This window comes from Narcine bancroftii, chromosome 13 (genome assembly GCF_036971445.1).
Source record: "Narcine bancroftii isolate sNarBan1 chromosome 13, sNarBan1.hap1, whole genome shotgun sequence".
NCBI lineage: Eukaryota > Metazoa > Chordata > Chondrichthyes > Torpediniformes > Narcinidae > Narcine > Narcine bancroftii.
In genome coordinates, this window is record NC_091481.1 from 52,048,919 (window position 1) to 52,061,615 (window position 12,697).

At 47.7% G+C, this 12,697-nt stretch overlaps 1 protein-coding gene across 5 annotated transcripts in view; it reads right to left on the reverse strand.

Moving 5' to 3' along the window:
- Positions 1-1,785: 1,785 nt before the first annotated feature.
- Positions 1,786-12,697, reverse strand: part of LOC138748198 (protein starmaker-like) — a 101,382-nt gene continuing 90,470 nt past the window's right edge. For all 5 annotated transcript variants that reach the window (XM_069907988.1, XM_069907987.1, XM_069907985.1 and 2 more), the window contains one exon: positions 1,786-4,096. In XM_069907988.1, coding sequence (XP_069764089.1) covers positions 3,961-4,096 — 136 coding nt within the window. In that variant the 3' untranslated portion in view covers positions 1,786-3,960. The remainder of the gene's footprint in view (positions 4,097-12,697) is intronic.

Below are 12,697 nucleotides of genomic sequence, written 5' to 3' on the forward strand. Positions count from 1 at the left end.
GCAGTTCAATGTTCGAGACTTTGGCTGAAAAGGAGGTGATCAGGTATTGTGGCTGTGGGATGAATCAGCCAAGACCCGTGAACACACTGGGTGGGATTTTCCTATTGGTATGTCAGTACCTTGCTATGTAGCTTGTCAGTAGATCGTGGTAAGGGTACCATTTAACTTGCCATGTCTCCTTCTTATGCTGGGTGCGTGAATGCCTTAACCACCCCCTGACTCAGGCAGGAGCAGGAATTTGGCAGAGGTCATAGCTGTTGAGGACAAGTTGGTGACACTTGCCTCCAGCCCCCCCCCACCTCCCTTCCCCCAGTTGCTGTCCCCCCTCCCATTCCATAGGAGGCTGGAGAACCACTTTCAGGGGCCCCAGGGCTTCTGAGTTCACTGCCTGTGCGTTGGGGCTCCACCCCTCTCTCCAATGGATGAGGGTCGACTTGGTTGGTTGGAAATGTTTCATTTTCTGCGATTGCCAGTCCACTGCATTAAATGGAAAATTGGATGGGAGCCGGATATTTTCCTCAATGACCTAGAGCAGAGGTTCTCAACCTTTCTCTTTCTACTCACATCCCACTTGAAGTAATCCCTGTGCCATTGGTATCTGTGATTAGTAAGGGATTACATAAGATGGGATGTAGATGGGAAGGGAAGGTTGAGAATCACTGTTCTGGACCTGATTGTGACTGAAATGTTTTGCATGAGAAAAAATTGTCATTGGCCCATTTCCTTTGGAGTTCTGAAACCGTGCACATAATGAGTCAATTAAGGATGATTCAAACTTGTTCTTCCCATCCACATCCCACCTTAAGCAATCCCTTACTAATCACAGAGCCCCGATGGCATAGGGATTACTTAAAGTGGGACGTGAGTGGAAATAAAAAGGTTGAGAACCACTGGCTTAGAGTTTCTGTTCCAGATAAGCCTCTTTGCGCCCTTCATCTCATAACCTTCAGCTGTGTTTAGGAGACTTCGTGATACTTTCTGTAATATGTCTTACACCCCTAGAGTTGGGAGTGAAATCCCTACACTTTCATTCTGAATAAAGAGGATTTTTCTTGTTCTTGTCTTGCATTTGTGGCTTCCCTCACATCTGTCCTTATAAAACCATAATGTGAAAGAACTATGAGATCAAAACCATAATTTGAAAGACCCATGGGATCTCTTCTTCTGCTTCTTCTTTCTCCCCATCCCTTCTCCAACCTGTATCCACCTATGGCTTTTTGCCTGTTAGCCCCTTCCTCCTTCCTCTCCTCCTCCCTTACCCCACTCCCCCACCTTTTCCATCCCAGTGACTGCCTGTGATTTTTCTTATACCTGACAAAGGGCCCAGGCTACAAACTTTAACATTTTTTTTAGATATACAGCATGGTAACAGGCCATTTCGGTCCTCAAGTCTGCAGCACCCAATTTACACCCCACTAACCTGCACTCCGGGACATTTTGAACGGAGGGAGGAAACCGGACGCCCCGGGAAAAACCCACGCAGACACAGGGAGAACATACAAACTCCTTACAGACAGCACGGGATTCGAACGCATGGTCCTGATTGCTGGCGCTGTAAAAGCATTGTGCCGACCGCTACGTCAACCGTGCCATCCAAAGGTTGGTTACTCCTTGGATGCTGCTTGACCTGCTGGGGTTCTCCAGCATGTCTGTGTATCACTCTCCTGCCTGCTCTTACCCTGTTGATCCCAGCCTCAGCACTGGGTGAGGGGAGTAAATGGGGCTTTGGCAGAGGAACTCTAACAATATCAACCAAACTGTTATGAGAGCACGATCCACACATGATGAATTTTATTTAAATTTTATTATTGTTTTCATAAAATGCAGACATCACACTACAGGATTTCAGCTTAACTAAAATGAGAAAATACAAAGCAAGAAACAAGTGCAGTATTTTCAGCGAGTGCAACAAAGCAGTGATACTGGTTCCGAACAGCATGTACTGGAAAACAGAAGACACTGTTGATCTCCCCTAAACCCCAGAACAGTTAACTTGTTGGCAGAATGTTATTCACCCTCTCAATGTTGCTGGAAATCTTTTACAAATCAAGGAAGCTGCCTTTGATGTGCAAGTCTACGATAGAAATGGTTCTGACTCAGGGCAGACTCTACACATGATGGAAATGAAATCACGATGTTAGAGAAACACATCTATTCGACCTGCTGAGTTTCTCCAGCAGCGCATTTTTACTTCCAGGCTTCCAGGTTTTACTCCACTACACAAGACGCTTCTGTACTCCCGAAAGATGGAGTGAGGCCAATCTTCTGAGAGCGTAAACATTCTGCAATAAACATTTTTCATTCCCACAGAACTTTTATATTAATGCCCAAATAATTAAAGACCAGCCAAAGAGTTTTGTTTTAAAATAGTCGCCCTTGTCCAAATATCCAATTCGGCTCCGTACCATGGAGACAATTAACAGCGTCGGTCTAAACAAAAAATTTACAAAACTTAAAACGCCTTAAGTTTCAACTATGTACAACTGTACAGCCAGTAATTGGGCTTGCTGGGGAGAGGGTCACCATGTGTCTTTTCATGTTTAAATTATAAAACATTTGTGCCTTAAGACAGAAGTAAACATTGGTGATGAAACTCTAAAAAGGGCAATGTCAGAGACCTAGTTTACTCCTATTGCTGAAACAATACATGACTTCTGAGGCCTAGACTAAATGGTACTGCACACAACCTTGATACGGAAATGTCCTGTGTGATGTTATTATATATAAACATGGCATGCAAAATGCTTTTGTGCACAAAATGCTTTTTATATCGATCTCTTGGCTGCTATTATATTCCTTGAAAGCAGCAGATGCTCGTGAAGTATTTGATGCAGTTAATGTAGTGTGCTTCTAACCAGGGTGTATGTCTCCCTCACTTCTAGGTCAACTGGGTCTCCCACTGCCCCATCACACGCACAATGATGCCACGCACAATGCATCCACAGTAAGTCGAACGTGCCCTGTTTTAAAGCAGGTTAGGTTTCTTTTATTAGTCTTTTGCTTGACCCTTCAATTCATTCCCTCCTGCACTGCGTTTAATGTTTGCTGAGCTGGAGCTCATTTTATTTTGCAATTGAAAGGATAGAAGAACAAGTATAGTAGTCATCAAGGGCTGTTAGAGGGGTTGCGAGCGAGATTGTGGTGTTGGAAATACAATGGCTCCGTCCTCGTGACCCCACCTCCTAGTAAACCACTGGGCGGGCTTCCATTTCCAACATCTACTGCACTGTGGTCACAGTGAGGAGATGGGCAAAATTAGGGCAATTAAAAGCCCACTGCTGCCAGCAGCCAATTTATCTGGGCAAATACTTTATGGGAAATGGGTTAATGTGCCTCAGCTGGCCTGAACCACATAATCGGGTGGGCAGTTCTCCACTTCCAACGTTATGGGATGGAAGGAGGTGGGGGTGGAGGGGAAGGCATAATATTTCAGGAAAACCTTCCACAACACAACACTTTCCCCCTCCCTCCTTTAAAAAGACAACAGGCTCAGGTGGATGGAGCTCAGCCCAGGCTCCTGAGCAGAGCTTCCTGTGCACTTGGAAGCTTTTCAATCATTTGAAATAACAAAATAGCAGCTAATTGTAAACAGAGTGACTGTGCCAAGAATGCAGGGGGGGGGGGGTGGTGCTGGGGGGGAGGTTGGGGAAAAGAACATCCTCATTTAGTAATCCAATTTGTGGATGATGGCTTGGGAAATTTTGAAGGCTCAAAGCTCACAGGGTGTGAGTGGGAGATGGAAAGGATTGGTGAGCAAGCAAAACATTTTGTGCCATCCCTGGGGTCTGGTGAAGACCATTTACATCCTATGGGCAAAGTTGTGACCAGCAGAACTAGATTCAAAGCCTTTGATGGAAGCTACTTGTTCAACATTTCAATTCACGTGGTCCAATTCACTGTGATCAAAATTATGTGAGATACAAAGTGCTGTGATGTCACCAATGCTTGGCCTTGAGTTTATTAATAGTAATTTCCAAAGTATTGTTGGTAGGCAGTTTGGAATCCAATCTTGTTTGCCAAATAGTTGCAGGGGTAGAAAGATTTGCACAGTTCTCTGCGGCGCTCATAGGGTGTCTTGTAATAGTATTCACGGTGTCTAGAAATAAGATAAATTAGTGTCAAATAAGATAGCACTTACTATTCGATTTACTAAGATTTTGCCTGGACTTCAGGAACTTGAGTTACAGGGAAAGGTTAAACAGGTTAGGGATTTATTCCCTGGAATGTAGAAGAATGAGGGGAGATTTGATAGAGGTATTTAAAATTATGAGGGGAAGAGACAGAGGAAATGTAGGTCAGCTTTTTTCATTTAAGAAGAATTTGGACAGGGATGGGAGGGGTGTGGAGCACTATGGACAGGGTGCAGGTCAGTTGGACTAGCCAAAAAAAATGGTTCGGCACAAAATAGAAAGGCTGAAGGGGATTGTTTTTTTGCTGTAATGTTCTATGGTATAGACCTGGAAGACACAGAGGTCCTCCACAGAGTCCACTTGTTATGACGACCTCCCCGTACAGGTTAGGGCCTGGCGTTTCTTTCAACATCATCAGCCCAAGATGGAGGTGTCTGTATATAGCATCAGACCAGGAGGGTTGTGGGCTCCTGGGGATCAGCTGTTGAGCACAGGTGTCCAGAGCAGAGAAATGCACCCCTCCCTTCCTCCATTATGAAGGAGAAGGCTGGGAGAGGTCCCGATGGGGAAAGAGGCCCCAGCAGCAGACCAGTGAAGGGCTTGAATGACTCATGCCAAGCCACAAGCAGCTGGAGACTGGCTCATGGGAACCAGGTGTAGGGACTGGAATCCGTGAGGGGCGGCGATGGCAAGCAGGGATCCCGATGGAGCCTCGGGGGTTAACTGGTTCCTGATTTTATTGAAGAATCAGAATCAGAAGCTCAGGTCCACCACTGGAATGGATAGGAGGTTGTGTGGCTGCAGAGGTTCCAGGAGTGCAGGAGGCTCTGAAGGGACTAGTTGGTCCCCTGTGTGTCTTCACTACAAACAGAAGTTAACAAATATTGTTTTTATTTAAAAACAGCATAGTACATGCCCTTTTGCCCTCGATGTTGTGCCAATCAATATATTTCTAACAAATAAAAAAAACTAAACCCTTCCTACCCCATAATCCTCTATTTTTCTTCCATCCATATGCTTGTCTAAGGGTCTCTTAAATGCCCCTAATGTTCTAGCCTCCACCACCATCCCCTGGCAAGGCATTTCAGACCCCCACAACTTTCTGTGTAAAATACTTACCCCTGATGTCTCCCCTAAACTTTCCTCCCTTCATGACAATGAAGTGTGGGGGATGAATTATTTGGGGATTAGGAAGGATATCATCAGGGCTTATCTTGGAGACCGAGTTGTGTGGCAATGCATCAAGTTGAACTTTGCAGTTGTAGAACTTCTTGTTTGGAGCATTTCCTTAAATTTCCCTTCAGATTCCGGAGTTTATGGGTGACTGTGGAGAGGATTCCTAGGATTGAATGGGTTTGCGTCTGAGGATAAGCAATTTGTTGAGAAGGTTATGAATTTGTCTGGCAGGAGGGAGAGTGGTTAGTAGTGGTCACAGTCAAATCAAATACTTCCAGAGCTCTATTGTGTGAGAAGGAAAATACTAAACCATCAAAGGGTTTATGTTCTGACTCTCCTGCGGACAGCTGAAGCATCTCATTTTAGGCTTTGCGTGTGTTTTATTGGCCCTGGAGTTGGCAATAAATGAGCCAACGTATTCTGTTTGAAATTGCAGCACAGTGCAGTGCTTAGCTCAACAAGAGCCTGGGTTCAGGCAGGGTGGCACCTGGAAGAACAACACCTTGTATTGTGTCTGGGCTCTCTCCAACTCAATGGCATCAACTTCTCCAGTTTTCCGTGTGGCAGAGTATACAGAGTATATAGATATGTTTTTGGGAGATACATTGGGAAAGGTTTGTTAGAGAAGGTTACATACAAACACTTTAAAACAGATCTTATTTGAAATACTGAAGCTCTGCCCAATGCTAGACATATCAGCGCATCAGACATTTTGCAAGAGCTTTGAAGAGTGTTCAAGAGACTTCACTAATGGATTGCTGTTAACAAAAGGCAACAGATGAAAGAGCTTGTTGGAGCCACATATTGTCTGGAAGAGAACTTACTGTTCTGAGAAGATCATGTGGTTTTGCAAGCAGAGAGAGAGAACCCTGTTTTCTCTCAGTGAGAGAGAGAGAGAGAGAGAGAGAGAGAGAGAGAGAGAGAAAGAGAGAGAGAGAGAGCGAAAGAGAGAAACACACACACACACACACACACACACACACACACACACACACACACACACACACACACACACACACATACACACTCACTCACTCACTCACACACACACACACACATCACTTCTACAGTGTTACAGCCAGCAGAAGTAGCTGGGACTGGAACAGGGATAGCTGGCAAGATGGGTTGTGAGTGCTTAGTTCAGCCTGGTCAAAGCCCTTGTGGTTCATGCAAGAGGAGAGATCTGGCTGTCTAATGTTTAACTTGGAATAAGGGAAACAAAAAAACTCTGTGGTGACCTGAAAGAAGGAGGTTATCATCTGGAGAACCCTGACAGGGCAAGTTTCATCAGTAAGATGCTGAGGTGACTGATGGAAGTACATCAGTTGTGGATGTCCTGGAACAACAAATCTCTCTCTGAAAACCAACAAGAACCATCCTGAGTGGTAACCATTTACCTTTCGAGCACTAAAATCTGGTGAACTTTATAAATGTTAAATTCTGTGTACAGTATAAGAATTGCCTTTAACCAGTGAACTTGGAGGAATGAGAAGTGAGACTGGACTGTGTACCAAAGAACTTTTCTGAACTTACACCCACATCACACACACATGGGCTTAGAATTAGAAGGGGGATAAGTTAGGTTAACTAAGTCAATGGAGATACGTTAAAGTTTGATTCTCTTTTTATGTTTCTTCTTTGGCTTGGCTTCGTGAATGAAGATTTATGGAGGGGGTAAATGTCCACGTCAGCTGCAGGCTCGTTTGTGGCTGACAAGTCCGATGCGGGACAGGCAGACACGGTTGCAGCGGTTGCAGGGGAAAATTGGTTGGTTGGGGTTGGGTGTTGGGTTTTTCCTCCTTTGCCTAACTAAAATATAAAAGCATCATTTGTTTAAGTAACAATTTGCCTTGATGAATATCTATTGCTGCTGGGTTTTTGGTGTCTTCTGGACTCGAAACATCCACCTGTTATCCTCTCTTCCCCTATCCCACTTCCTCCTTTCCTCCAGCTCTCCACCCCATTTCCCCTGCTCCCATCAGAGCTACTGCCTCCCCTAATCTCTCATTATTTCTCAGCCTTTTCCTCTTCTACCCTCCCACCTGTGGCTTGCACCCCTTTCTCCCTCCATCCCCCTCTCCTCACCTTTTTTATTCACACATCTGCCTGCTCTTACTCGCCCCTGATGGGCACAGGCCTGAAATGTTTGTTACCTTTCACTTCCTGTGGACGCTGTGTGGTGATATAAACCCTATAGTGGCTGCACCCCTACCGGTCCTCTGCAAGGGGCAACCACTGTACCTGCAGGTAGGCAACCTGGGAAGCTGGCCCCATCTGGCTGGCTGTCAATCACTGGCCCATATAAAGTCTTGAGCTGGCCCCTTCCTAAATCAGTCAGGCACTTGGAACTAAAGGGTACAGGGACCTTGGTGGTCATCCAATGTGTCAACCTTAAGCTGATTAAAATCTGTAGTACAGTCTTCTTGAGTTTTGTGTTCGTTTCCTGCATCACACGTTGCGTGACCTGTTGGGTTTCTCCAGCACTGGACCACAGCATCTGCGGTCTCTCATGTTTAACTATATCCTGGCACAGCCCTGATACTTCATCCCTCAGCATAGCCCCTGCTCACTTCAGGGAGGTCTTCACAAAGTGGGCAAGGCAGTGTGACCAGGGTAAAGCCATGCCCCACTTTCACACTAACCCCAACCATTTGGTTTATGTCCCATCTCCAATGAATGGAGAAGGAAGCCAGCAAAATTCATGGGAAGGACTCCCATCTGAGTACCAGCCCCAACCTCCTGAGCATCTAATGTTATAGGAATTATTTCAACTTGATAATTGCCTGTATAGGGGTGGCACAGTTGGTGTAGGGGCGGCATGGTTATTATAGGGGTGGCACAGTTTGTGTAGGGGTGGCACAGTTGGCATAGGGGCATTACAGTTGGCATAGGGGCAGCACACTTGGTGTAGAAGTGGCACGGTTGGTGTAGGGGGAACAGTTGGTGTAGGGGTGGCACGGTTGGTGTAGGGACAGGACATTTGGTGTCAATGCAGCACATTTGATGTTGGAGTGGCACAGTTGGCATAGGAGCAGCAAGGTTGGTGTTGGGGTGGCACAGTTGATGTAGGTGTGGCACCGTTGGCATAGAGATGGCACAGTTTGTGTAGGGTTGCTCATTTGGTGTAGGGGCATCACAGTTAGCATAGAGGCAGCACACTTTGTGTAGAGGAGGCATGGTTGGCATAGGGGCAGCATGGTTGGTGTAGGGGCAGGACGGTCTGTGTAGGAGACAGCATGGTTGGTGTAGGGCAGCATGGTTGGTGTAGGGGTGGCACGGTTGGTGTAGGAGACAGCATGGTTGGTGTAGAGGGCCATGGTTGGTGTAGAGGCAGCATGGTTGGTGTTGGGACAGGACAGTTGGTGTAGGGGCAGTACATTTGGTGTCAGAGTGACGCAGTTGGTGAAGAGTTGCCACAGTTAGTGCAGAGGCTGCACAGTTAGTGGAGGGGTGGCAAGGTTGGTGTAGAGGTGGCACAGATGGTGTAGGGGTGGCACAGTTGGTGAAGGGGTGGCACAGTTAGTGTAGGGGCAGCACAGTTAGTGTTGGGGTGGCACAGTTGGTATAAGAGTGGAACAGTTGGTGTAGGGGCAGCATGGTTATTTTAGAGGTGGCATGGTTGGTGTAGTGTTGGCATGGTTAGTGTAAGGGTGGCACGGTTGGGGTAGGGGTGGCACAGTTAGTGTAGGGGCAACACAGTTGGTGTAGGGGGTGACACAGTTGGTGTAGGGATAGCACAGTTGGTGTAGGAGCAGCATGGTTAGTGTAGAGGTGGCATGGTAGGTGTAGGGGCAAAATGGTTGATGTAAGGGTGGCACAGTTGGCATAGAGATGGCACAGTTTGTATAGGGTTGCACAGTTTGTGTAGGGGCATCACAGTTGGCATAGGGGCAGCATATTTTGTGTAGAGGAGGCACGGTTGGCATTGGGGAATCACAGTTGGCATACTTGGTTTAGAGGTGGCACGGTTTGCATAGGGGCAGCATGGTTGGTGTAGGGGCAGGATGGTTGGTGTAGGAGACAGCACAGTTGGTGTAGGGGAGCACAGCTGTTGTAGAGGCTGCTCAGTTAGTGTAGGGGTGGCAAGATTGGTGTAGAGGTGGCACAGTTAGTGTAGGGGTGTCAAGGTTGGTGTAGAGATGGCATAGTTAGTGTAGGGGTGGCACAGTTGGTGAAGGGTGGCACAGTTAGTGTAGAGGTAGCACGATTAGTGTAGGGGTGGCAGAGTTAGTGTAGGTTCAGCACGGTTAGTTTAGGGCTGGCACAGTTGTTTTAGGGGTGGCACAGTACATGTAGTGGTGGCATAATTTGTGTAAGGGTGGCACATTTGGTGTAGGGATGGCACGGTTGTTGTAGTGTTGGCATATTTGGTATAAATGTGGCACAGTTGGGGTAGGGGTGGCATGGTTAGTGTAAGGGTAACACAGTTGGTGTAGGGTGGCATAATTGGTGTAAGGGTGGCACAGAGTAGTGGTGGCACATTTAGAATAGGAGTGGCACAGTTGGCATAGGGGCAGCACAGTTTGTGTAGGGGTTGCACGGTTGGTGTAGAGGTGGAACATTTGGCATAGGGTCAGCATGGTTGGTGTAGGGGCAGACGGTTGGTGTAGGAGACAGCATGGTTGGTATAGGGCAGCACTGTTGGTGTATGGGCGACATGGTTGGTGTAGGAGACAGCACGGTTGGTGTAGAGGTGGCAGAGTTGGTGAAGAGTGGCACAGTTAGTGTAGGGGAAGCACGGTTAGTTTAGGGGTGGCAGAGTTGGTGTAGGAGTGGAATGGTTGGTGTAGGGGCAGCACAGTTGGTTTAGGGCTGGCACAGTTGTTTTATGGGTGGCGCGGTTGGTGTAGTGGTGGCACAGTTAGTGTAGAGGTGGCACATTTGGCATAGGGTCAGCATGGTTAGTGTAGGGGCAGGATGGTTGGTGTAGGAGACAGCATGGTTGGTGTAGGGCAGCACTGTTGGTGTATGGGTGACATGGTTGGTGTAGGAGACAGCACAGTTGGTGTAGGTGGCACAGTTGGCATAGGGACAGCATGGTTGATGTAGGGGCAGGATAGTTGGTGTAGGAGACAGCATGGTTGGTGTAGGGCAGCACAGTTGGTTTAGGGGCAGCATGCTTGTTATAGGGGTGGCACGATTGCCGTAGGGGTGGCACAGTTGGGGTAAGGGTGGCTCGGTTGGTGTAGGCTGGAACGGTTAGTATAGGGGTGGCATGGTTGTTGTAGGGGTGGCACTGTTGTTGTAGTGTTGGCACAGTTAGTGTAATGGTGGCATAATTGGTGTAAGGGTGGCACAGTTGGTGTAGGGGCAGCACAGTTAGTTTAGGTATGCCACATAGGTGTAGGGACAGCATAATTGGTGTAGGGGTGGCACAGTTGGCATAGGGGCAGCATGGTTGGTGTAGGGATGGTACGGTTGGTGTAGGAGACAGCACAATTGGTGCAGGAGACAACACAGATGGTGTAGCGGTGGCACAGTTGGCGTAGGGACAGGATGGTTTTTGTAGGGGCAGCATGTTTGGTGTAGGAGTGGCACAGTTGGTATAGGAGCAGCATGGTTGGTGTAGGGGTGACACGGTTGGTGTAATGGTGGCATGGTTGGTTTAGAGGTGGCACAGTGGTGTAAGGTTGGAACAGTTGATGTAGGGGCAGCACAGTTGTAGTAGAGGTGGCACAGTTGGTGTAGAGGTGGCACTGTTGGTTTAGGAGTGGCACGGTTAGTATAGGGATGGCACAGTTGCTGTAGGGATGGCACAGTAAGTGTAGGGATGGCACAGTAGGTGTAGGGGCAGCACAGTTGGTGTAGGGGCAACACAGTTGGTGTAGGGGCAGCAGGTTAGTATAGGGGTGGCACAGTTGGTGTAGGGGAAGCACAATTAGTTTAGGGATGGCATGGTAGGTGTAGGGGCAGCACAGTTAGTATAGGGGTAGCACAGTTGGTGTAGGGGTGGCACAATTTGTGTAGGGGTTGCATGGCTGGTGTAGGGACGTCACAGTTGGCGTAGGGGCAGCATGCTTGGTGTAGATGTTACACGGTTGGCATAGGGGCAGCATGGTTGGTGTAGGGGTGGCACAGTTGATGTAGGGGTGGCACAGTTGGTGTAGGGGTGGCATGGTTAGTTTAAAGGTGGCACAGTTGGTGTAGGGGTGGCACAGTAGGTGTAGGGGCAGCACAGTTGGTGTATGGGCAGCACAGTTAGTATAAGGGTGGCATGGTTAGTGTAGGGGTGGCACAGTTGACATAGGGGCAGCACGCTTGGTGTAGAGGTGGCACGGTTGGCATAGGGGCAGCATTGTTGTTGTAGTGGAAGGACATTCGGTGTAGGAAACAGCATGGTTGGTGTAGGGCAGCATGGTTGGTGTAGGAGATAGCACAGTTGGTGTAGGAGATAGCACAGTTGGTGTAGGGGGCACGGTTGGTGTAGGGGTGGCATGGTTGGTGTAAGGACAGGATGGTTGGTGTAGGGACAACATGTTTGGTGTAGGAGTGGCACAGTTGGCATAGGAGCAGCATGATTGGTGTAGTGGCAGGACATTTGGTGTAGGAGACAGCATGGTTGGTGTAGGGCAGCATGGTTGGTGTAGGGGTGGCACGGTTGGTGTCCCAGTTAGCGAAGTGGTTTTCAAACTACCCCCCTAAATTCACATTCCACTTTAAGTAATCCATATGCCATCGGTGCTCTGTGATTAGTAACCAGGATTGGATGGGAAGGGAAGGCTGAGTATCACTGTTCTAGACCCAATTGTGACTGAAATATTTTGCTTGAGAAAAATGGTCATTGGCCCATTTCCTTTGGAGTTCTGAAACCGCGCACATAATGAGACAATCAGGTACGATTAAAACAGTGGTTTTCAAACTTTTTCTTTCCACCCACATCCCACCTTAAGCAATCCCTTACTAATCACAGAGCACCAATGGCATAGAGAATACTTCAAGTAGAAAGTGAGTTTGGGGGGCAGTTTGAAAACCACTGGGTTAATGCAATGCCTTTTCAGCATTAGTGATTGGAACTGGACCGTGCTTCGAATCTCACACTGTCAGTAAGGTTTGTACATTCTCCCCGTGTCTGCACAGGTTTCCCCCGAGGGCTACAGTTTCCGCCCACTGTTTAAAATGTACCAGGGGTTATAGGCTAATGGGGTTTAACTTTGGCGGCATGGACTTGTGGGCCGAAATAGCCTGTTACCGCGCTGTATACCTAAATTTAAAAACTAAAATTTTAAAAAAGTTTCGGGTACCTCTGCTGCCCAACATTTATCTGGGAAGCACATTTGGGAATCTCTCTGGGATGGGTGGCAGAGAGGAGTGGCACCGTGAATGAAACTGCTGCCCTGCTCCTTCAGAAACCCAGCTTCAAACCCAGCCTGTGTGGAGTTTTGCGTGGGTTT